The sequence below is a fragment of the Mytilus edulis genome, chromosome 6, assembly GCF_963676685.1.
Source record: "Mytilus edulis chromosome 6, xbMytEdul2.2, whole genome shotgun sequence".
Lineage (NCBI taxonomy): Eukaryota > Metazoa > Mollusca > Bivalvia > Mytilida > Mytilidae > Mytilus > Mytilus edulis.
In genome coordinates this window covers 12,946,159-12,972,431 of record NC_092349.1, presented here as the reverse complement: position 1 = coordinate 12,972,431, position 26,273 = coordinate 12,946,159, and the positions used below count along the sequence as shown (strand labels likewise).

Here is a 26,273-nt window from a genome sequence, read left to right as displayed (position 1 = left end):
GTTGAGATTTTCAAGGGTTGCTTAAAAAAATTATTACTTATAAAAACATGACAGTGAATGTTTATAGAAGCTTAAGACATGTACGAGCTAGGAAATTATGAGAACTTGAAAAGAAAATTTAAATCTGACAATTTCAGTGTTAATATTATTTACATCTTCAATTATATAAATTATCACTGTCTGCATGATAGTCATGCTAACTACCAATACCAATGTCTAATAAAATAATTTAATAAAAAAATATATCACATCTATCATCTCTATATATAATTCTGTCATATATGGTCCAAAATTTCACTACATTTAGTGTTTATTTTAATGTCAGCCAGTTTATCTGCCCTTGTTGGTCCTATACTAACAATGGCTATGGGTTTCTTCTGTTCGTGAGCAGCATTTACAAATCTGTATCCTGAGTAAACCTTTAAAACAGAAAAGAAAGTCATTGAAATATAACACTGACAGAAGAAAGATAAATATTTTAGGAAACAAATTTATCTACCAACTCTGGTATAAATATACATAGCATATATACTGTAAATTCAGAAATTTTTGAGTGCATTTTTATTGTAATTTTGTCATTTTTGACTACAATACGATATTAATAAAACGGAAAATGGAAAATGTTTGCATTATCATGATTATTGAGAAAAATACTATTTAATACATATAAAAAATACAAGTTTAAATTATTGCGAGTATAACCTGTCCTGTATTTCATGTTTTTAACAATAATATATTATCAGAATTTACAGTAAGCACATATATCATGTATATAAAACATGTTTAAGGTACAATATTGTAATTTCCAGTATAATATTAAGCATGATTAGACACCACTTCTCAGGTACATCATGTATACATGTATATATATCATTTTCCCATACATTTGCAATAGTTATATGATGCTATGATTTTTTATTGTTTATAATACCTTTTCAATGTATTTATTTTTTTATCTTTTCCTAGTACATGTGTATGAAAATTGGCAATTCCATATAACAAAAGCAAACACTACAAAATAGATAATGAGTATACTTATTATGAAATTATCTCTATCCACAAGGCCATAAATTATACCTAGTCATCATGTTGTTAACCTTGACCAAACTCAAACTTGAATTGTTAAGTTCAACAACCTGTCATATCATTTTTGAAAATTTGAAGAAAATCAAAATCCTGACAAAATGCACATGTTTCATTGTGTTTGTTATACATGTTACATATTATATATGTTGCTTTCCCTTTATAAATTACTGTGCACCCTTAATTATACCCCAAGACACCAAATTTCTTACCTCCAGTGATGATCCAAGAACAAGAAGGCTATCTGACTCTTTGACCTTATCAAATACAAAATCTACTCTAGGCCTTGGTACATTGTCTCCAAAGAATACAATCTCTGGTTTTAATACTCCACCACACTTCTGACAAGATGGAACCTGAAATAAGTTAAATATAAAATAGAGAGTATGGAGGTTTTTCTTTCTTACAATTTCTGCATATTTTAAAAAAATCATTTCTTGGACGCGAGGGTACAAAAATTTCAGAAAAAAATTAATCATTTTTTTTTTCCTTACACATTTTATTTATTACTTTATTTGTTGTTACTTTATCATATGGTACAAACATTATCCAAATAAAAACAATTCATTGTGGCCCCAGATGACTTCAAAATGTATATATCATTGAAAAAGCTCCAAATTAGCTCCTTTTGGTGCAAAAATGCCATTTTTTTTGGGCATTAAAATTGAAATATCTTTTTAAATGCATCGGTGACCTATATTTTTTTAATTATTTTCAAATAAGCTGTACTTTTGTAAAATTTGAGTAATTTCTATAATTTACATGATTAAGTTTTTTTTTTTATTTATTTATACCCGTGGGCCCCCTTAAAATATAAGAATTATGCATGACATGACATTGTATCTTTTTTGTGTCAAAAAATTGCATTATGATAATGAGATTGATTTAATGGTGTTTAAAACTGCATCTATCCCTTGCAGGATTCATATTCACAACTTCAATGTTTGACAGGCTAGTCGATATCATGGATATAGAATTTGAAGTTTGACTACTTAGACCATTTAGCCACCGAGGCCCATAATTGTGATCATGGTAATATATAGTGAAATGACACAATCATAACAATGAAATGCACATGCAGTGATACCATAAAAAACATACTGTGGATTCATTATTATTCGTTGGATACCAATTTTCATGGATTTCGTGGGAACAGTTGAACCACGAAATTAAATGTTCAACGAATGACAAATTTTCTGATGGCTTGTATGCAGACTTCGGCAAAACCACGAAATCAAATATCCACGAACATGTAAGTTGTCCTCAATCCACGAAAATTGGTACCCACGAAAATAAATGAATCCACAGTAGTCTAAAACCAATAACCAAGTACAGGTACATATCTATAGAGATAAAAACCATGCCCCTCTCCTTCCCCAAATGTGTCACTGGTCAGTTCTAAACCCAATACATGTACAGATTCTGATGTACCTACATTAAATCCATTTATCTGTTCTTGACTAAGTTGTACATCTCCATCAGGTGCCATGTCTACAGATTGTGAATACCACATAGGATTATCTCCCTTTATCATATCCTGAAGTTCTGGTCTAGATATCATTTGTTTACAGTCTAAACATTCTACTCTGTGAGCACTTCCATGTAGTTCTGTCAGATTTTTACTTCCTGCTTTGTAATGTAGAGCATCAACGTTTTGAGTAACCAACCAATGAAGACTATCCTCTCTTTCCCAATCACTCAAAATCTTGTGTGTCTTGTTAGGCAATACAGATGAAAACATTGGCCACCCTACAAAATTTCTAGCCCAGTATCTTTGCCGTATATCTGCTTTCTTTACAAAGTCTTGATACTGGACTGGTCTATTTGAGCTTCTGGCGTATAGTCCCACACCTTCAGATCTATAATCAGGAATACCACTTTCTGTTGATATCCCAGCACCTGTTATAACTAACAGTCTTTTAGAATTATGAATAAATTCCTTAAATTTATCTATGTCGTCTTCATTTGCAGGTGAATGTGGTGGCACAAAATGAGGACGTGAAGAGTGAGCTGTTCCTAATACTGATAATAGACGGAAGTGTTTTACCAGTGGCTTGTACTTTTTGATTGAATTCATGTCTATACTTTAAACATTTATAGAGGGCTAAACCCTAGATTTGGAATTTAAATCTATGACAGCTCTTTGAATCTGCACACACATTGTACATGTATGAAAAGAAAGTGATAATATTCTACATGTATGTAAATATTCCAATATCATGAATATGTTGTTCTACAGATCCAGAAATTCTCCAGGGGTATAATAAAAAGTTGAACATGTGTATAACTTGACTCTTGAGCTGTATTTGTTCTTCATCTTCTCTTTGTTATTCTTATTGCAGGCTTATGCATGTTATACTTCTAAGTTTGCCAAAAGTATTTTTACATCTTCTTATGTTTGACTGAAAAAAGAAAAGTTAAACAAAAAGATTAGTAAAACATGTTAAAATAAGAAATCTTGGTTTACAACATGGGATCCTTCTGTTTATTAAGAAATAATTCCTTCATGTCATGCTCTATGCTCATTTTAACATGGGTAGGCATTATATTTGTCGATATTTTACACTGAGCGTTAGCGAGGTGCAAAATGTGGTCAAATATAATGCCTACCCATGTTAAAATGAGCATAGATCGTGACACGAAGGAATTATTTCGATTCTAATAGGACAAATACAGTATTTTTATAGATGGAAGCGTACAAAAATACCGTAAAAATGTTTGGCTTTTCCTGTTTCCTCCCCGAGGAGTCTGTGCATTACATTTCATATTTGATAAGTTTAAAAACTACGAGCAGGGAAAATATATGTTGTTTTATAAAGATATATAATAAAAGTTTATGCTAGCTGCTTAAATGTATATATTTTAAAGGATAACGATGGAAATAACGTTAGTATACACAGTAAGTTCGTGCGCATGTAGTCAAACATATTTTGTGCTCATTAGAACATGGCTTTGTTTACAAACCGTAATAAGGATGTCATATTAGAATTTATAATAACTAACAAAGCACTAATTCAACATATTAGTAATCTATGATATCATGGGAGGAAGCAGGACAAATTGCCCCACACTACATCACCCCACTTTTTCACCAACTAGCCTCATTTTTAAATAAACTTATCACAGAGATATGTCTCACCTTTTTTTGTAATTTTGATTATAATGCAAATGTTGAAATCAAAATAGCAATACTTTAACATCTTACACAAGTTATGCAAATATTCAAAGTCAATGAACCATGACTGAGTTACATGGCTAAACAATCCCCATGTAAATGAGATGTGCCAATGCTAATACAACTGCATACCAAATATCACTGACTTATTATAAGTCATTCCCAAACCTAAATACAAACATTAACTTGTAAACTATGTAAAAGTTTCAAAGTCAATAACCATGAAGAGTGGGTGGGGCTATATAATTTCCATGGAAACAATATTTGCAGATGCCAATAAATTTGCATACCAAATATCACTGACTAAGCAATTAGCAGTTCATCTTAAACTGATCTAATCACAAACTAATACATGTAAACTAAGATAAGTTTCAGTCATTAGACTGTAACTGAGGGGCGAGGCCAAATATTCTCCATGGAAATGAGATGTGCCAATGCTTAAACAACTGAATACAAATAAACATTGGCCTACCACTAATGGTTCCCCTTGAACATGTTGAACTGACCTAATCACAAACTTATACATTGATAACCTAGAAAAAATTTCTAAGTCAACAGACAATGACTAAGGGGGCAGAGCCAAATTATCTCCATGGAAATGAGATATAGCAATGCTTATACAACTGCATACCAAATAAAATTGACCTACCAGTTGTGGTTCCCCATAAACTGACCTATAATCACAAACTAATACATGTAAAATAAGCAAAAGTTTCAAAGTCAATAGACCATGACTGAGTGGGCAGGGCCAAATAATCTCCATGGAAATGAGATGTGCCAATGCTTATACAACTGCATACCAAATATGACTGACCTATCACTTGAGGTTCACCATAAACTAGACCTAATCACAAACTAATACATTGTTCATGCCCTCACCGACGACGGAAACATTATAAATTTATACCTATGTCTCGCTTTTTGACTTCGTCAAGGCAAGACAAAAAATCGCCCCAGCTGTTAGTTTTCTCCTGCCAACTTGGTCTAAGTATGGTTTTAAACACAGAGCATTGTCTCCCACCGAACAGTAAGTTATAAAGGGCCCCCAAGATCATGAAGATGACTAGTGTAAAACCATTTAAGGTTCATCATAACAGATCAACAAATATGGCTGATTTTTTAACTCAAAAATTACTCTGTTTGCAGACTTACCTGTGCAGTTTGAAAAGTTTTAGCGCCTAGCATGCACTAGAAAAGTTAAATGTATTTTGCATATCAGAAAGATGAAATCTTTTTTGAATTTTATTGGGCATTTTTTTTCCTTCTATGCTCCCTCTCAGGTAAGAACTGGTTTGTCTTGTTTTTTACATCTTCTGCCATGTCTGCAGGAATGAAAAAAATGCAAATCAAAATCCAAAAACAATTTTATCTTTTTGGAGCACAAAAAGCATTTAACTTTCATATATCTAGTGGATGCCAGGCCTTAAACCTTTTCAAACTTCACAGGTAAGTATGGACACAGTCATGACAGTAGTTTTAGAAGTGAAAATATGGCCATATTTGTCCATTTGTTATGATGGACTTTAAACATGTTAAATGGGATAGTTAACAATGTTCATCTTAGGTTTTCATAGGTATTGATTTTGTTTATGAGTGGGACAGGAACATACTCCATCAACATAGATATACAAGGGGATTACATCTCTTGCATCAAGCATTGCCATGTGTGTGTAACGGTTTATTTCTTCCTCTGTGATATTTTATCCTTGGGATAATTTGTCACAGTAATTTTTTTTCCAGACATGGTATTTCACAGGTAATTTTTTTCCAGAGAAGTGAAAATCTATCTGTGTTATGTGGATAGTATGTACCGGTATAAATTTGCCGTACCATATTTCACAGAACCTTGTGAAATAGAATCCCATTAACTACTATGCAAGTTACTCGCAATCAATATATATACCTGACCATAATTATAAATGTTTCACAAAGGTAGAACAAATTTGCATAATTCATCAATCAAAGGGAGGTAATTATGAGCAATTTATATTTTAAAGATATCAATTTATATTTTAAAGATATTAATTAAGGAATGACTGTAATATTTTTTCTGTCTATGAAGAAATAACATAAAAAATTTGGTGCACACTGAATAACGCGCGTGGCGGGTTATTTAACAGTTTGCACCACATTTTTTTTGTTATTTCAAATAAACAGAAAAAATATTAGTCATTTCTTATAATTTAATTCTAAATTCCATTTTAAACCGTAGAAAACAATGAAAAAACGTTGATGACGTCACGGTTACATGACTAAATTATGTCTATGGGCTCATAACAAAATAACGTCAGCCAATCAGAAGACGTGTTACATCCAAAATTAAATTATTGTAATATATTCCTGAATCTATTTCATGTTCTTGGTGAAATTTTTCCTTGAACATGTTGAATCTTATTTTTAATATATTCATTTATATAAAAAGATGACTTGCAACATGATTTAATGAGACAGATAACATTTCACACATAAATACTATCCAGCTGTTGAAATTGCTTTTGTTCCCATATACAGTATATTGTTATGCTATGATTTATCTGATAATCAACATGATCAACAACTACATCTTTTTTGTAGTTTGACGTTACTATTAAAATTCATCAGGATATCTATTTTTCACAAGTTGACAGACTTTATTTCTGAGGGATTTTTACCCTTTTTGTAAATGGAGTAAGTACCCAATCTTTTTTCAATAGGATTCTTCCCTTTTTCATAAGTTGGGCGAGTTGGTAAACGAAAGTGGGGCGACTTTTCAGATAGTGGGGCGAGTTGGTAAACGAAAGTGGGGCGACTTTTCAGATAGTGGGGCGAGTTGGTGGCAAAGTGGGGCGATTAAGTGTGAGCGATTTGATAGTAGGGCGATTTTGACCTAGGATGGTTTTCTGTGTGTGTCTGATAGTGTTGCTTAAAATTGTAACAATCGATCAAAGCTTCACCTAAGAAATTTTGCAATATTTGTGATTACGCAATAATAAACGGAAATGTATTTCGCTGTCTTAAACTCCGAAACGTACATGGACTCTCGAATACGACAAAACACAATCTTTTTGCTGAAACGTCCAGTAAAGTCATAAATAATAAGAAGGACATTTAAAAATCAACACGAAAAAAAATACTTTAATTTATTTTTTTTCATTAAAAGGGTATTTATAAAAGTTTTAAAACGGATGAAAACCGAGTTTTGCTATCCGTTTCCGAATCTGCATGAATTATAACCCTTTTATAAGGGTCTCACTAATTAGCGACAACAAGCGTCAAGAAGCGACAACAAGCGTCAACAAGCGACAACAAGTGACAACAAGAATTATTTTAGCGACAACAAGCGACAAGAAAACATATTTTTTTTATTAGATATAAAGAAATTTGTATTTAATGTTTTTTTTTAAATATACGAGCAGATATGTCTAATTAAAATGTTTTATTATATAGATAGACGAAGAAAGGAAACATTTGTGAGGAAGAAATAGTGAACACCTGTTGAAAACTCAAGATTGTCATTAATTTCCTTTCATCTTCAATCAATATGCATAAACATGATACATATCGTTTAATGAGACAATAAGCAAATAAAAAGATGAAAACATTCACATTTCAATTTTCTTTTCCTCTTGTTTGATTTCAGTTCTTTGTATTTCACAATTTGTGTCAATATATTCAGGACAATGATGCAAAAATAATTCATTTTGCGAGCTTAATATATATATTGCACGAAAAGAGTTTTAAAAAAAAACAAATTATAAGATAAATAATATGTTCTAAAACACAAGGAAAAGTGTTCTCATAACAGTTAACACAATAATTAAACGTAATACTGGCTGTTAGATGATAAAATATTATGTAAATAATGTTTCATTTTTTTCTATCAATTATAACTTTCTTGTCGCTAAAATTATTTTCTTTTGCATATTCTTTTAATATTTATTGCAATAATTAATTTTAATTAAAAAAATATGTTTTCTTGTCGCTAAATAGTTTCTTGTCGCTTGTTGTCGCTAAAATAATACTTGTTGTCGCTTCTTGTCGCTTGTTGACGCTTGTTGTCGCTAAAATTCTTGTTGTCGCTAATTAGTGAGACCGTTTTATAATTTCCGGTATGTATGTGGTGGCAGAATAATCCCCAATTAATGTCTACTAGCATCATTGACTTTTCAGACTGCTTTGAAGGGGCATTTTTCGTCTTACTATTCATCCAAAAATACTTATGCAATAGTTTTGACAATGAAAAGTTAAATCATAGCAGACATGCCAGAGGCAATATGAGCAATATTGATGAGGCTCTGATCAATGAGGTTCATGACCCATGTAAAACGTTTAGAGTGGGGTGCTCATTTTCGCCATATCTTTCTATGATTTCTACAGTTTATTTTCAGGTCTATATATATGTTTTTGAAATATACTGATATTTTTATATGAAGATAAATTCAAATGCAAAATATTCTTAAGCTTGAAAACGTGTTTGTTTGAAAATAATCATCTGAAAAGTTTGATTAAAGGGTGTTTGAAATTGCCTGATGTTTTGTCTATGATGGACACATATTCGCCGTTTTTATACATCTATTTAAACCAAAAAAACTGAAGCTTTAAACAATATTTTTCAAATCAATTTCATTATAGATGAATAGCAGACATTTTTCAAAGGTGTACAGAACTGAAATTTAGGGCAATCAGTCAAAGAATTACCAAGAAATACTTCTTGGAAATTGTGTTTTTCATTCAGGAAATTGGCCGCAAATTGTTGTCCGGTTTTTGGTCCTTTGCAGTAAGTGCCGCAATTTCGTCGTATTTTAAAAAATAATCATATTTGTTATAAAAATCTAATTTGCCGGTACATTTTTTCCATTTCAGCTATCATTTGAAGTTTTTACACCTAAAAATCATAAAATGGCGAAAATGTGTCCCCGGCAAATATGTGCGCCCCACTCTATACATTTTTTTTGTATGTTATAGAACATAATCTCAAGGACTATTAGTACTTTCAATAGCAGTTTCTAAGCTTTCATGTAGATACAACCCAAAGGTTATCAGGCATAATTTGTTCCGACCTATTAAAGTCGAGCCAACCCAATATTTTAAGTCATTTGGACCTAGTCTAAATAAATCATTTGTTATTATGGCATCCAGTCGTTCCAGCCCCAAACCTATTCTGCCAATAGTCGATCGATCCGGCCCATGTCCATCAGGCCCACATCATGCACATTAATCCGGCCCCATTATTTAATAATGAATAATGTACAAATGATGTACATGTATATTGTCTTATATATTTATCAAATATGTCACCTAATCATCCATTGAATGTTGATATAAAAGAGGGGCGAAAGATACCAGAGGGACAGTCAAACTTATAGATCTAAAATAAACTGACAACGCCATGGCTAAAAATGAAAAAAAACAGACAAATGATAGAACACATGACACAACACTGAAAACTAAAGACTAAGCAACAGGAACCCCACCAAAAAACTGGGGTTGATCTCAGGTGCTCTGGAAGGGTACGCAGATCATGCTCCACATGTGGCATCCATCGTGTTGCTCATGTTATTATTTACTCAAGGTAAATAGTCTATTTCAGTAGGTCACATTCATGAAAAGGGAAAGGGATTGCAGTTACAATGCAAGGAACATATTTGATATCATCTGTGAAACAGTTATTCCATAACAGTCAACCAACTTGTGATGGTGTCTGTAAAATTTACAAAGGGATGATTTCAACTTCACTGTTTGGAACTCTTGGTTTAATAGCTTCCCTGTGAGCAGCAACACTCTAACAAGGTATTCATGATAGGAAACACAAGCTGGGAAATACCGTATCAATTGGGAGTTATATCCTCTGTATGCAGGCACTGCTGGAATGTTGCTATTAAGAAATGGAAAGTTCACTGAATTGGGAAGCTGAAATCAATTCTTTTGTTGTATAGTTTTGTTTCAACTGACCCTCATTGTCAATTTCTAGATGTATGTCAAGACATGGGGCCGACTTAACTGTATCTGTTGTATCCTTTAATCTCTAGTTCAATGGGATAGATGCCTTCAACATAGTCAACAAATTTTGAATCATTTAGTGAGAGAACATCATCTATATACATGATATAGCAGAAATGTAAAGTTAAAGGATATTGCTAACTTCTCATCTTTCTTTATAAGAAGTTCCTTTATAAAGTATGCCTCATAATAAAAAAGAAACATGTCGGCAAGAAGAGGGACGCAATTGGTTCCCATTGGAATGCAGACAGTCTGTTGAAAAACAGGTCCTCCAAATGTAACAAATATGTTGTCAATCAAGAAATCAAGCATCTTGATATGTCAGTTTCAGAGAAATTTTTGTTTGAATCAGAGTGATCCTTTACAAAGTAGGATTTATTCCTCCATAAGACAAGATACTTGTATCTATGTTGGCCATTCTTTTTTATGAAACAAAGCAATATCAACTCTTTTAATTTGTCCTTTATTTGGAATTGGGAATACTTATGTAAAGTGTAGAAAAGTCAAATGTTTTAATACTATTGCAAGATGAACAGATGAAAGAGTCTTAGATTGTTTGTAAAAGATCTTTGGAATTTTAAGTATCCACATCTGATCCACGCCACCTATAGAATAGGGAGTTTCACAATAAATTGCTAATAAAATAGATGTTAATAATTTAGAAAGAGGTTTCGTGGAGCACTAAGAAATTATTCGTTTTTTTTTTATCATTTGATTCACTTTGAGGCCAGATGTGCCAGAACGACTTCAGACAGATCTACTGATTAAAAACTCCAATCTCCCTATTTCTTTTATATTTTGTTGAATGATGACATTTCTTGTCTGGACCTTCCAGCATGTCCAACTTCATCATTCTTTCATCATGTTCACAAAACATGATAAAAAAAAAAGAAACATATAAACACACTTTGAATTTCACCATTATCATGACTATCATACTATAGAAAATTAACACATCTAAATTCCAATAAAGATTTAGATATCAAAAACAATCTTTTTTTCTCTTTTTACTGACTTATATACACATGGAAAAAAGTATTGCAACACCTTGATTTTTTAAAACTTGAAAAATCAGCCTCTTTTTTTGGATGAAATATAATAAAATATTTGTATAATATTATTGAAACATAGTTTATGATAACATTGGCATTTAAGCGAACAAAAAACGTTACAAAAAAAATTAATTTTTATAACCACAATTTTAATAACAAAATGAAGTGTTTTTTGTACACAAAAATGTATTTCACAACTTTTACTGTAGTCGAACTTTAAAATGTCAGACATTTCAAAATTAATCTTTAGATGACTGTTCACATCATGGGTGATCGTTATACGCCAAAGAATTAGTACTTTGTGCGCAGCCTCCATTCAAACGGATAACCGCATCATAACGTCTTCTGATTCCTGCCATAAATCGACTAATTTGTTGCTAAGGTAGCAGCAACCTTTTCTGATGAAGGGCATTGTTTATTTCATGGTGTCTTTGAACAGGGGTGTCCTTTCGCGCACTTTCCGCCCAATAGTGTCCCGTATATGCTCGATATGGTTCAAATACGGGCTACGATCAGGCCAAGGAAGATGATTCTAAATGTATTGGAACAATGGCTCTTCCTTCACGATGCTAATTTTTAACTTTGGCGAGCTCTGCACTACATTGGATACGGAAAACTGTGTGTCTGTTTGTAAGCAAAGGTCTCCGAAATGGTCTTATCGCACGATAACCAGTAGAGATGAGTCAATCTCGAACAGTTCTTGTTAAAAAGCTCCTATATACCCACCGCTCTCTTTTTAGGATTGTTTTGTATGCAATGGGGTTCTGACCAACCTTCATTATGCTTGATTTCCCCTAGCAAATGGTATAGGGGGTCTTCTTTATCTCGGAAGGTCTTTAACATCGTTTATTGCCTGATTTTATTCTCAAAAATACTTATAGTGGAATGGTGATGACCAACAATACATGCAGTTGTTACAACGACATTCCTGCTTCTCTCATGCTGATAATCTGACATCTTGCTGCAGTTAAGAGTTGTCGAGAAGCCATTACAAGGTGTCAATCACATAACTTTAAAAACTTGGTTATTTAAAGTGTTGAAAACAATGAGGATAAAAACATCTGTTTTGCTGTTTACGGGTACAGTAGCTGCATGTGCAGATAAGAACTTATTGAGTCGATATTTATTGATTAAACTCAGGTGACACTTAAATAATGTTTAACTAATTCTATTTTACCAAATTATATCACAAAAAAATAAAGAGTGTTTTTTTAATTTCAATTTCAATTTGGTGTTGCAATACTTTTTTCCATGTGTATAGATACATGGATAAGAAGATGTGGTATAAGTTGAATGAGACAACTTTCCATTCAAGTCACAATTTGTAAAAGTAAATTGTATGTATCACTATGATTGCAAGTAGGTATTCATAATCATATCACCACACCACTGTTCAAACACAATCGCTTGCAATTTAACATCAATACTCATCTCCAATCACCTTTAACATGTTTAACATGTTTCAATTTTTTAAGGATTTTTTTTTAACAAAGCTTAATTTCAGTGTGTAAGTCAAAAAATGAATAGAATGTTAGAAAAGAATGATAAATTGATAAGTGACGTTTAAATTTTATGTAATTTGATTTATTTCATATGGCATGTGTAACAATGTTGTTTGCCTGGGGTTGGTTGTCTTTTTTGGATATTTTTGACCATGTTTCATGTATGTCATTCCTTGTGCATGTTGTGTTGACCCAAATCCTTGCATGGGAGGGTAACGCTATAGCAGTTTAACTACTAAGTTGGATTTATTATTATTTTATAGACCAACACTTCACTGATTTATTCAATTTTCCCAGTCTTTGTTTATTCACAGTTATTATCAAAAATAATTTTATGATGTTCTTTTTCAGGTTAAATTAAATGCTATCTACCAGATTATTTTCGACACTTAGATCAGTTAAAGTAATGGAGTTGAAAGAAGTTGTAAAAAAGTTGAATCAGTTTGCCCCAACTTCACTGGCAGAGAAATGGGACAATGTTGGACTATTAATAGAGCCATCATCACCACTACAAGTACACCTTAATATATATTTATTTACAAATAAATCTTACAAAGATGAGAGATTGAACATATTTTAATAAAATTGATTTTGTACTATAGCTTAGCCCTTGTACAAACATGAATTTAGAAAATAGAAAATTGTGAAGATCACTTTTTAAAAGTATATGGTGTAAATAAATTTGAGTAATTTAAAACCACAAATAAAGGGCCTTCAAGATAAAAAAAAATTACAGATCTATTAGGATTTTTTTCATCATTTTGATTCCTAATGCTAAAACAACTGATAGAAAACAAAGAATAACCATTGTGTTTTTAAAAGACCAATATACAGCTGTCCTTACATGATTGTTAAGTTAAATAAACATACAAGCAAAGACACCACAACAATCACAAAATATGTCAGATAGAGATAGTGCTGTACATGTATGCAAATGAATATAAATGCATCTGTTAACCTAATTTTACATGAATAAGTGAAAATATGGCTGTCTTTAGGAAGTCAATGTTGATTAAAGATATCCATAAAATACATTGAATGGAGAATCTATCCAACTAATACATGTATAAGATTACTTCTAAAGTACTCATGATTTCCTAAAAAGAAATTCTTTCTTTAACATGTTTAATGTCACTATTTCAGTTTAATTTGTTATATTTTCCAGGTTAAGAAAATCATGCTGACTAATGATTTAACCCCTCCTGTAATGGAGGAAGCTGTTGCCAAGGGAACCAATCTAATCATTTCATATCATCCACCAATATTTTCTGGAATGAAATGTGTCACTCAGAAATCATGGAAGGAGAGAATTGTGACAACATGTTTGGAAAATAGAATAGGAGTTTTCTCCCCTCATACAAGCTACGATTGTGTACAAGATGGAGTAAATGATTGGTTAATAAAAGCATTTGGTAATGTATGATATGTAAATGATTGATGTCAATTTAAGTTTGTCGTGTTATTATTGCAAAGTTTTTCTAGATAGGAAGTTTTTATTTTTGTACATGTATGACCCACAAGAATATTAATTTTAGTTTTGTTGAATCCACTGTTGCATAAGAGATTATTTAAAATGATCACTTTTCAAGGTTAGATAACTTGAGGAAGAGGTACCCATCAGAGGCTAAATACATGAATAAAAATTAAATCATTAAATATTCCTGTTTGACACTTTCAAAAACAGCCTTACAAACAAAGTCAAAGTCGAACTAATAACACATGGTCCAGATAGTCTAAACTTCGTCTATATAAAAATATTTGTTGGTTAAACCTGTTTAATTTTATGTGCACACAAAGTCTAGTTGACAGTTCTAGGTCTTCATTCGGAAAATACAAATCTATTGTATTTATGTGTATTTCAGATGTTGTTGATGTCAGACCTATACAGAATGCAATGGAACTTCACAGTAACATGTCAAATAGTATAAGTTGTTGTGTACCAAGAACACAGTGTGACCAGTTACAGGAAGAGTTATCTGGCATTCCTCATATTAGGTTACCTCCCCTTTCTGCGTAAGTTGTGTTGTACCAAAAACTCAGTGTGACCAGTTACAGGAAGAGTTATCTGGCATTCCTCATATTAGGTTACCTCCCCTTTCTGCGTAAGTTGTGTTGTACCATTCAGTTGCAGCAAGAATTATCTGACATTCCTCATTTTAAGTTACCTCCCATTTCTGTGGAAGTTTTTTTTTATTGAAGACAGGTGTTATGCATAAATGAAAAGTAATAGGTTGGATGGAACCAGCAGTAAAATTTTCAACAACTGAATTTAAAAAAGTAAAATATTTTGGCCACAGGGACCTGTCAGAGGTGTGTCCCTAGATTGTTCTACATTATGCTTTAGTTATATTGTTAAGTGGTATAAAAACAAGATTTTTTAAGAAAAATAGTTTATTATTCATTCAAAGTGTGTCTATGAGCTATAAGTCTTGAGTTATCTCCCATCCCACCTGAGTTATCTCCCATTCCACCCAAACTTTTTATTTCCTTTATGTAAGAATTGTCTCATTGCAATCATAACATCGTCTATACTTTTACCAGATCTGTCAGAAAATTTGAGAGACCTTCAAATCAATAAGCCATTGCTGCAAAAAAACTTCTGAAAGTTCATCTAAAGTGGATGCTTGAATGTACTTTGTTTTCTATTTTGTATTCTAGTGTACTGTATAGCATGTCCTAATAAACACTTTTTAATAGGAATCATGGAAGAAGTATTTATTGTTGAACCACTTTTTTGACCCATGTAATTGAAATTGAAAATAAAAGATCATCATAATATCATTCAAATGATTAAATAAATGAGTTTTTCTCTATACTTGATATCTGTTAAGACAAACCATTCCTGATCTATTATTGATACCCATACTAAGACGGAAAATGACTTTCATACAGACTTTGAATGGTCCTGTACTTTTGCTACCAACTGTTGAATAAAGTATTTTCATCTGACAATATCAATTTTGTACTTAAGGGGGTTCGCGGGTCTAAATCATTTATATAGGATTTCTCTATATTTTTCTATAAATGAACTTTATCTTATAGTTAATAGAAAAATAAAATAAAAAAGTGGGGTAACCGTTCATTTGCGCTCACAATCTGCCTTCAAAAGAAGCATACATTTTTGTAAAGGTGGGTTTTTTCTGTTGAAGTAATAGGAGAAATAAAGGTAATATCGAAATAAAAAAAAGAAATTTATTACAGAAATCGCTAAAATTTTACAATAATTTAGTTTAAGTACAGCTCATATGGAAATTATATTAAAAAAGATAGGTCACCGATGAGTTGAAAAAGATATTTCAATTTTAGAGCCAAAAAATGGCATTTTTCCACCAAAGGGAGATAATTTGGAACTTTTTCAATGATGTTTAAATTTTGAAAGTCTTCTGGGGCCAACACGAATTGATTGTTTTGAATGATTTTTGTACCATATGATAAAGTAACAACTACAAAAGGAAATAAATAAAATTTGTAATGAAAAACAAATGTTTGATTTTTTTCTGAAATTTTTATACCCTCGAGCCTCCTTAAACATGTAAATTAATGTGGTTGTAATATTATGTTTATTAATACATGTAATGGTCACATACCACCATTTTAGTTACCTACTATCTTGAAATGACTGTATGTGTTGCTCTCCACCTATTGCAGTTAATTAAAATATCTGACCAAATTGCAATTTGTTTTATCAACCCAAATTATTATTATGAATGTTGCAAATTATATCGAATCAATGCCTTATAAATTCTTTCACAGAAAACCAGATTTTACAGAAATTTTATATTAATTTTACAGTGAAACAGATGACCTAATGGTAACAGTTGGTTGTTCAAGTAACAATGTTAGTAAAGTGGTTAATGTAATGAACAAGTATACAGCACAGTTCATAGAGGTTAAACAGATGTCAAAGGTCAGTTCATAGAGGTTAAATAGATGTCAAAGGTCAGTTCATATCAAACCTTTGAATTGCTTGAAATTTTTCAGGGTGAAATTGCAAAGTTCTGCAAACACATGTAAGATTAGTTTTTGATTACTTTTGGTGTTGAAGGTTTACTCTAAATGTGGTACTTTTGTGGATGATTCACACAGAAATATTTCAGTTATATTTAATATGTAGGAGGGTCCTAATGAGGGTACCTTTATGATAAATAATGATAAAAATTCTTGCCAAATGAAGTTAAGGTAATTTTTGGTACATAATGATAAAATGTACACTTACTCATTGTTACTTTTAGATGATAAAAAAAATTAACTGATTTTGACGATAACATTAATTATTTGAGAATCTTTCAAATCACAATTAGGATATTTTGAGGAATCACAGTAAAAGTTTAACTTATTTGATGCTAACAGGAGCTGAAAATGACTGATTGACGCCTGACGGTAAAGGGCATTCCTACCCTCATGTAGTAGTTAATCATTAAAAAAACTTATTAAAGACTCCAGGATTATGAATTTGTATGCCAGACATGTTTTTTAAATACAAAAGACCCATCAGTGATGCTGGCTTCAAAAAAAGTTATAAAACTAACAAAAGCACAAAGTGAAAGATCTAACCATTAAGGACAAAACAAAATCCAAACTATTTGACAGATAAATAAATTTGAGTTATTATAGGATTAAACGCCTTTTTAAAGGAATATATTGGTGTGTAAACTCGACCAATTCACTCACAAACAAATAAATCGGACTTTTACGATATGTTTGTGAGTGACTTGGTCCAGTTTATACACCTCTAAATTCCTTTAAAAAGGCGTTTAACCCTTATAACTCTTTAAATTTGGAGATATGGAATATATTTTTCCACACTTATTACCTCTATAACACGTACATTGTATATTTATGTCATCGAATAAACCTGGCGCATGCATATGTTTGTTTGTTAACACAAACATGTGTACTCAATGAGATTTGCTATCTGATAAAAAGTAAACTGCAAAAAATTCTTATTATCATTCAAACAAATGTTTTTGTGTATTATTTTATTTACCGATTAACGTGCAGTGAAAATGAATTTTGTTTACATCGGTGTCATTATCGTGGCCATCTTGTTTACATAGGTTACGAAAAGAAGTTCGGTCAACGTCCTCTATCGAAAAAAAATAACCAACGTCAAGATCAACTACCAGAAGTCTTCTAGACCAATCATATCAACGTATTCCCTAATATGCAAATCATATAAGAATAATAACCTCACATCAGAAGCAACCGCTGGGCTTGAAAGTGAATCACTGAACATGAGGGAAGTTATTTTGATAGTATGACAACTACGGCTGTAGTGAACAAAGCTTCCTAAGCAATATTATAAAAGGTTGATTCCATTTATTAGAAATAAAGATTCACAAGGCTTCTTGAGTCAACATAATAAATATTATATAATACTTCAATGTCAGTGATATTGATATTGGAAACAATACACATTATTCTTTTGATTGTAAATTATCACAGGTACCTAAACCTGGTTATGGTATGGGAAGAATAGGGAAACTAAAGAACAAATTAACAGTAGATGAAGCAATACAGAAAGTCAAGTCACATCTACAACTAGATTCTATAAGGATAGCTAAATCTCCAGGTATGATATAGCTGACTGATACAAACTTCATCAATAAAACATTGGTCTATACACTTTAGGCCACGGTTTTTGAATTTGTTGGTTTACAGATTTTCCCCATGAAAAAGTCGGGTTGGTCAGTCGGGAAAAAAATTTTTAAAAAATATCTTTTTAGACAGAAAAATATGCAAAATAAATATATTTTTCACCTTGCTAGCATTATGTTTATTATGCTATTTTGTCATCATTCCTTAAATTTTAGTTCGATGAAATATTATTGCTCAGCTGTCATAAACATCCCATGACATTGTCTAATAATTTCCCGGAAAAAGGGGGTGCACGGACAAAGACGAAATTAAATCGTCATTACACAATTAAGAAAAACAGATTAGCTTAGCCCTGAATCAATTTCAGAAAACTTGTTGAATAATTATCTTCAAGCAAGGAAACTGATAAAGAAAAAAAATGTAAAGAAGTTGTATGAACAAGTGTTAAAAACGTATTAGACTCGTCCACTTGAAAAACGAGAATGTCGGGTGAATCTGTTGTCATGCATTCACGTTTTTAGCTCACCTGGCCGAAAGGCCAAGTGAGCTTTTCTCATCACTTGGCGTCCGGCGTCCGGCGTCGTCGTCGTCCTTCATTAACTTTTACAAAAATCTTCTCCTCTGAAACTACTGGGCCAAGTTTAACCAAACTTGGCTACAATCATCATTGGGGTATCTAGTTTAAAAAATGTGTCCGGTGCCCCGCCCAACCAACCAAGATGGCCACCATGGCTAAAAATAGAACATAGGGGTAAAATGCAGTTTTTGGCTTATAACTCAAAAACCAAAGCATTTAGAGCAAATCTGACATGAGGTAATATCGTTCATCAGGTCAAGATCTATCTGCCCTGAAATTTTCAGATGAATCGGACATTTCGTTGTTGGGTTGCTGCCCCTGAAATGGTAATTTTAAGGAAATTTTGCTGTTTTTGGTTATTATCTTGAATATTATTATAGATAGAGATAAACTGTAAACAGCAATAATGTTCAGCAAAGTAGGATCTACAAATAAGTCAACATGACCAAAATGGTCAGTTGACCACTTTAGGAGTTATTGCCCTTTATAGTCAATTTTTAACCATTTTTCGTAAATCTTAGTAATCTTTTAGAAAAATCTTCTCCTCTGAAACTACTGGGCCAAATTTAACCAAACTTGGCAATAATCATCATTAGGGTATGTTGTTTAAAAAATGTGTCTGGTGCGCAGCCCAAACAACCAAGATGGCTGCCATGGCTAAAAATAGAACATAGGGGTAAAATGCAGTTTTTGGCTCATTACTCAAAAACCAAAGCATTTAGAGCAAATCTGACAGTTGTAAATTTGTTCATCAGGTCAAGATCTACCTGCCCTGAAATTTTCAGATGAATCGGACATTCCGTTGTTGGGTTGCTGCCCCTGAATTGGTAATTTTGAGGAAATTTTGCCGTTTTTGGTTATAATCTTGAATATTATTATAGATAGAGATAAACTGTAAACAGCAATAATGTTCATTAAAGTAAGATTTACAAATAAGTCAACATGACCGAAATGGTCAGTTGACCCCTTTAGGAGTTATTGCCCTTTATAGTCAATTTTTAACCATTTTTCGTAAATCTTAGTTATCTTTTACAAAAATCTTCTCCTCTGAAACTACGGGGCCAAATTAATTCAAACTTGGCCACAATTATCTTTGAGATACCTTGTTGGAAAAATGTGTCTGATGACCTGGCCATCCAGCCAAGATGGCCACCACGGCTAAAAATAGAACATAGGGGTAAAATGTAGTTTTTTGCTTATAACTCTGAAACCAAATCATTTAGAGCAAATCTGACAAGGAGTTAAATTGTTAATCAAGTCAATATATATCTGCCCTGAAATATTCAAATGAATTGGACAACCGGATGGTGGGTTGCTGCCCTCCAATTGGTAATTTTTAAAGAAATTTTGCTGTTTTTGGTTATTATCTTGAATACTATTATAGATAGCGATAAACTGTAAGCAGCGATAATGTTCATCAAAGTAAGATCCACAAATAAGTCAACATGACCTAAATGGTCAATTGACCCCTTAAGGAGTTATTGCCCTTTATAGTCAATTTTTAACAATTTTCATTAATTTGGTAAATTTATGTAAATTTTTACCAAATATTTTTCTCTGTTACTAATGGGCAAAGTTCATTATAGATATAATTGTAAGAAGCAAGAACGTTCAGTAAAGTAAGAACTTCAAACACATCACCATCACCAAAATACAATTTTGTCATGAATCCATTTGTGTCCTTTGTTTAATATGCACATAGACCAAGGTGAGTGACACAGGCTCTTTAGAGCCTCTAGTTAACAATTTTCTTAAAATTTGAAGATTTTCAATAACATTTTCCACAGAAAGTACTGTTATAGATAGAGATAATTGTAAGCAGCAAGAATGTTTAGTAAAGTAAGATCTACAAACACGTCACCATCACCAAAACACAATTTTATCATGAATCCATCTGTGTCCATTGTTTAATATTCACATAAACCAAGGTGAGCGACACAGGCTCTTTAGAGCCTCTAGTTTATCCAAATGACAATATTTTTTTTATTATCTATGAAACAAGAAAATTCCAAATGATTTGTTAATATTCAGTACTTTAACTTGATGTCTTCCACCTGTCCACATTTGGACAAGTCTATTTATATGAGATGATGCATCTTACGGACTGATGAAAAATAAGGGAAACGAACTTATTGTGTAATTGGTTTTTAAACACAGGTTTTAGTTCCGCAAAATTATTTGCTCAAAGGACATTTCAAGGTCAGTTATAATTGATTTGTCTATTTTTAGAAATGTAAACTGGAAGTTTTATTTTTTCACATCAGAAAGTGTTATCAATTTTTATAGTGATTATTGCATTTCATTTCATAACAAAGGATATTTTAATTATTTTTTCAGGGATAATGCATTTGTTAGGGTTGGCGGGAATAAAAAAGCACAAAAAGTCAATTTTATTTTTATTCTGGAAATCGGCAAAATCGGGTAGGCGGATCCGTAAACCAACAAATTAAAAAATCCTGGCCTTATTACTTTCATGTAAAAAATTTTCAGAATCAAATTTCAAACTTAAAAACTGGTATAAGCCCATCTTTAAGTTGAAAGTTACTATGATTTTGTTTGAAAACATATCTCACTAACAAATTTTGTAAAATTGTTTTTGCCAATATAGCTAATTAGTCCCCTACCGACGAAGTTGAAGGGGACTTAAGGTTTGCACTTAGTCCGTCTGTTTGTATGTCCATCCGTCAGTCAGGCAAATTAGCTTTCCACACTTTTTTTCTTTGTTCTTAAAGATATTGATTTGATATTTGTTATATGGTTTTATCATAACAAGTTATAGATCAAGTTTGTATTTTGTTCCATTCTGATAAGACCAGAATTATGGTCCATAAAAAAAATCCATATCTAATGTTAGAGTACTATGTTAAACCATTTTTCTATACAAAGAGAGATAACTCATTTTTTTAAAGAAATTCTTTAGTAAATTGTTTGAAACATTTGTGCCAGTTTGTGTGTTTGTTATTTTGTATTAACTAATTTTCTGAATGCTATATATATAAAAAAAATATTATTAAGTGATATTGATTGATAATTGATATATAGTTTTATTATGACATTTTTAAAAGCTCTTCAGAGCTTATGTTTGTAATTGCTTTCTTATACCGACTCTTAATAAAGCTTTGTCTTTATTATGTCTTTTATATGTCTTATGACAAGTTCCAGATCAAGTTCAAATTTTTGTTTTGGTCTGATAATTTTCTGCATGTTATGGTCCTTGGACTTGAAAAATTCACTCATATAATCAGTTATTCACACTGTTTTTAGTCATGCTTAAATAAAATGACTTGATATTTACTTTTTGTTTACACCATGACAAGTTATAGAACAAGTTAGCATTTTGTTCCAGTATAATGTAATTTTTCCCCGGTAGGTGACTATGTATTGCCATGCAATACTCTCAGAATGCTTGTCTGTATTACTAATGGAATATAAACTTAGTTTTAATGATCCCCATTTTTAATAATCATTGATGACGATAACAGTAACTGTAAATTGTGCCAATGATATCTAGATATAGAAATTTTGACAAAACACTTTGAAGTTTGGTTGTACCTGTAGAAAACTTATTTCAAACGGGATAGCACATCCTCATTTTTACGGAAATTTTGTTAACCGTGCATGGAAATTTAGAAATGATCCATGTAAACTTGTCGCTCCTTTAAATAAACTTATTCCAAAAGGTTACCTATTCAACACTGTAATAAGATCATTGAATATTGTTTTTATTGGTTTAAATATTGATTTTGTTATCAGTAAATTAAAAGGTAACTAAATATTACTAGTATGTTATATACATATACACATTCATGGATCTACAATCTGTTGACACCTGTAACTTGGCATGCACAAGGTCATGTTTTTCTCTGACTGTTTATGACGTCTTTACACTAAATCCATTGGATGTTGGATGTGTTAGGATTGATAGTTTAGTCTTAGATGCATGATTTTTTTATTATTTGGTTAGTGGCTTTGAACTAGCTGTCAGATAATGGTCCTCAGATAACTGCCAGTACTCTCAGATCTGTTCATTGTGTCTTTTTGTGTCTGGAATCGGGATGTATAAGTACCCGGCCATGTCCACTTGTATTTTTGTCCATCTAATGAGTTGAGCCTTTTTCAACTGATTTTTATAGTTCGTTCATATGTTGTACTGTTATACCACTGTCCCAGGTTAGGGGGAGGGTTGGGATCGCGCTAACATGTTTAATCCCGCCACATTATTTATGTATGTACCTGTCCCAAGTCAGGAGCCTGTAGTTCAGTGGTTGTCGTTTGTTTATGTGTTACATATTTGTTTTTCGTTCAATTTTTATACGATCGCAAAATTTGAAAATTTTTTCGTCGTATATTGCTATCACGTTGGCGTCGTCGTCGTCGTTGTCGTCGTCGTCCGAATACTTTTAGTTTTCGCACTCTAACTTTAGTAAAAGTGAATGGAAATCTATGAAATTTTAACACAAGGTTTATGACCACAAAAGGAAGGTTGGTATTGATTTTGGGAGTTTTGGTCCCAACATTTTAGGAATTAGGGGCCAAAAAGGGCCCAAATAAGCATTTTCTTGGTTTTCACACTATAACTTTAGTTTAAGTTAATAGAAATCTATGAAATTTTGACACAAGGTTTATGACCACAAAAGAACGGTTGGGATTGATTTTGGGAGTTTTGGTTTCAACAGGTTAGGAATTAGGGGCCAAAAAAGGGCCCAAATAAGCATTATTCTTGGTTTTCGCACAATAACTTTAGTTTAAGTAAATAGAAATCTATGAAATTTAAACACAAGGTTTATGACCATAAAAGGAAGGTTGGTATTGATTTTGGGAGTTTTCAGGTCCCAACAGAATAAGGGGGCCAAAGGGTCCAAAATTAAACTTTGTTTGATTTCATCAAAATTGAATAATTGGGGTTCTTTGATATGCCGAATCTAACTGTCATGACTGTGTATGTAGATTCTTAACTTTTGGTCCCGTTTTCAAATTGGTCTACATTAAGGTCCAAAGGGTCCAAAATTAAACTTAGTTTGATTTTGACAAAAAATGAATCAGTTTGGTTCTTTGATATGCTGAATCTAAAAATGTACTTAGATTCTTGATTTAATATTGGCCCAGTTTTCAAGTTGGTCCAAATCGGGGTCCAAAATTAAACTTTGTTTGATTTCATCAAAAATTGAATAAATGGGGTTCTTTGATATACCAAATCTAACTGTGTATGTAGATTCTTCATTTTTGGTCCTGTTTTCAAATTGGTCTACACTAAAGTCCAAAGGGTCCAAAATTAAACTTAGTCTGATTTTAACAAAAATTGAAATCTTGGGGTTCTTTGATATGCTGAATCCAAAAATGTACTTAGATTTTTTATTATGGGCCCAGTTTTCAAGTTGGTCCAAATCAGGATCTAAAATTATTATATTAAGTATTGTGCAATAGCAAGTCTTTTCAATTGCACAGTATTGCGCAATGGCAAGAAATATCTAATTGCACAATATTGTGAAATAGCAATTTTTTTTTTAATTAGAGTTATCTGTCTTTGTCCAGAATAGTAAGCAAGAAATATCTAATTGCAAAATATTGTGCAATAGCAAGATTTTTTTTTAATTGGAGTTATCTTTCTTTGTCCAGAATCAACTTAAATCTTTGTTATATACAATATACAATGTATATTCACTTTTTACTACCAACTGATAAATTAAAATAATCTTTACCATTCAGTGATAACAAGCAGTTTTTTTTACATCTTAATATTTTATGATGTGTTTAAATGAGTAGTTATTGTTGCAAACTCCATTAGAAATTTTAATTGAGATTAGTTTTGGAATAAGGGAAAGGGGGATGTGATTAAAAAAATTGGGTTCAATTTTTCTCATTTGAAATTTCATAAATAAAAAAGAAAATTTCTTCAAACATTTTTTTGAGAGGATTAATATTCAACAGCATAGTGAATTGCTCTAAGAGAAAACAAAAATTTTAAGTTCATTAAAACACATTCATTCTGTGTCAGAAACCTATGCTGTGTCAACTATTTAATCACAATCCAAATTTAGAGCTGAATCCAGCTTGAATGTTGTGTCCATACTTGCCCCAACCGTTCAGGGTTCAACCTCTGCGGTCGTATAAAGCTACGCCCTGCGGAGCATCTGGTTTATATATTAAATAAGACTGTTAGTTTTCTCGTTTGAATTGTTTTACATTGTCTTATCGGAACCTTTTATAGCTGACTATACGGTATGGGCTTTGCTCATTGTTGAAGGCCGTACGGTGACCTATAGTTGTTAATGTCTGTGTCATTTTGGTCTCTTGTGGACAGTTGTCTCATTGGCAATCATACCACATCTTCTTTTTTATATAACTACTTGCTTAAAGTTTGTGAAATACAATAGTTTTTGTTCTTTTCACAAGTTACTTCTATTGACATAGATTCTGATATTATATACCCTTCAACACAAATTTGTACAGTTTTATATCAAAAATATTTCATTGTGACCAATTTTTACATTTTTTGTGACAATGATGTAATTTCTATTTTATTACAGAATTTTTATTCTGCATTCTAATAGATCTGTAAATATATACATCTGAAACTGCCTCAAAATGAGAGTTTGATTTGAGTAAAGAACATTTTGTATTTTCCATTTGGAAAGTTTTTCAAATGAAAATAACATAATATACATGTATAATATCACATTTTATCCGTGCAAAATAAAGAACTGATTTCCAATTTATTTTTGATTGCAGATTCAAACACTTTAGAGACTGTGGCAGTTTGTGGAGGGTCAGGAGGAAGCTTGTTAAAAGATGTACGTGCATCATTATATTTGACAGGTGAAATGTCCCATCACGACGTACTCCATGCTGTATACAGTGGGTCAAATGTGATATTGTGTGACCATAGCAACTCTGAACGAGGATTTTTAAAACATTTGAAAATGAGTCTAGAACCCCAGCTTCCTGGAGTAGACATATTTGTATCTGCTGTTGACAAAGATCCATTAGAAATTGTTTGATTTACAATAAATTATTACTTAATGTATGCTTTGTATATAAGATCAAGTATGAATTTTTTAGTTCCCTTTTTTCCCTTTTTTCCCTTTTTAGATGAATATGGCTTCTATGTGTATGTCCCTGTTTGTTTATATTCCTTTAAGTGTTTTTAAGCTCATGCATTCTTGGTTTCCAAAGTTTTGTGTTTTTAGCATTCCTGTTGAAGATAAATCCCATATAAGCATTTGGACCCAAAAAATTGAATCAAATAATATATTCATTCTTTGAAATTTAAAAAAAAAAGTCAATTCAGAAACCACTTAAACCTTTGA

General features: G+C 31.8%; 2 protein-coding genes across 5 annotated transcripts; one reads left to right on the top strand and one right to left on the bottom strand.

Moving 5' to 3' along the window:
- Window positions 1-215: 215 nt before the first annotated feature.
- On the bottom strand, window positions 216-7,263 carry LOC139527157 (NAD-dependent protein lipoamidase sirtuin-4, mitochondrial-like). 3 transcript variants are annotated; one of them, XM_071322451.1, is made up of 5 exons: window positions 7,065-7,214; window positions 6,934-7,003; window positions 2,519-3,485; window positions 1,296-1,439; window positions 216-419 (listed from the first exon to the last, which is right to left on the bottom strand). In XM_071322451.1, the coding sequence occupies exons 3-5, from the start codon at window positions 3,158-3,160 to the stop codon at window positions 276-278; spliced, it is 930 nt and encodes a 309-aa protein (XP_071178552.1). In that variant the 5' UTR covers window positions 3,161-3,485; window positions 6,934-7,003; window positions 7,065-7,214; the 3' UTR covers window positions 216-275. The 3 variants fall into 3 exon arrangements, with proteins under 3 accessions (XP_071178552.1, XP_071178551.1, XP_071178550.1); XM_071322450.1 differs by lacking the exon at window positions 6,934-7,003 and having other exon boundaries at window positions 7,192-7,263; XM_071322449.1 differs by lacking the exon at window positions 6,934-7,003 and having other exon boundaries at window positions 7,125-7,237.
- LOC139527156 (NIF3-like protein 1) lies at window positions 7,073-25,990 on the top strand. Of its 2 annotated transcripts, none has more exons than XM_071322447.1 (7): window positions 7,073-7,093; window positions 13,143-13,305; window positions 13,957-14,203; window positions 14,654-14,804; window positions 16,584-16,698; window positions 18,237-18,363; window positions 25,696-25,990. In XM_071322447.1, exons 2-7 carry the CDS (start codon window positions 13,153-13,155, stop codon window positions 25,962-25,964), a joined length of 1,062 nt encoding a protein of 353 aa, XP_071178548.1. In that variant the 5' UTR covers window positions 7,073-7,093; window positions 13,143-13,152; the 3' UTR covers window positions 25,965-25,990. The 2 variants fall into 2 exon arrangements, with proteins under 2 accessions (XP_071178548.1, XP_071178547.1); XM_071322446.1 differs by lacking the exon at window positions 7,073-7,093 and adding an exon at window positions 8,354-8,544.
- The last annotated feature ends 283 nt before the right edge of the window (window positions 25,991-26,273 follow it).

Excerpts from the sequence above, each read along its gene's own strand:
- LOC139527157 (XM_071322450.1), bottom strand. The coding sequence starts at position 3,160 with ATGAATTCAATCAAAAAGTACAAGCCACTGGTAAAACACTTCCGTCTA. Across the intron at positions 1,440-2,518 it reads AACAGATAAATGGATTTAAT|GTTCCATCTTGTCAGAAGTG; the intron begins GTAGGTACATCA and ends AACTTATTTCAG. Across the intron at positions 420-1,295 it reads TTCTTGGATCATCACTGGAG|GTTTACTCAGGATACAGATT; the intron begins GTAAGAAATTTG and ends TCTGTTTTAAAG.
- LOC139527156 (XM_071322447.1), top strand. The coding sequence starts at position 13,153 with ATGCTATCTACCAGATTATTTTCGACACTTAGATCAGTTAAAGTAATG. Across the intron at positions 13,306-13,956 it reads AGCCATCATCACCACTACAA|GTTAAGAAAATCATGCTGAC; the intron begins GTACACCTTAAT and ends TATATTTTCCAG. Across the intron at positions 14,204-14,653 it reads TTGGTTAATAAAAGCATTTG|ATGTTGTTGATGTCAGACCT; the intron begins GTAATGTATGAT and ends TGTGTATTTCAG.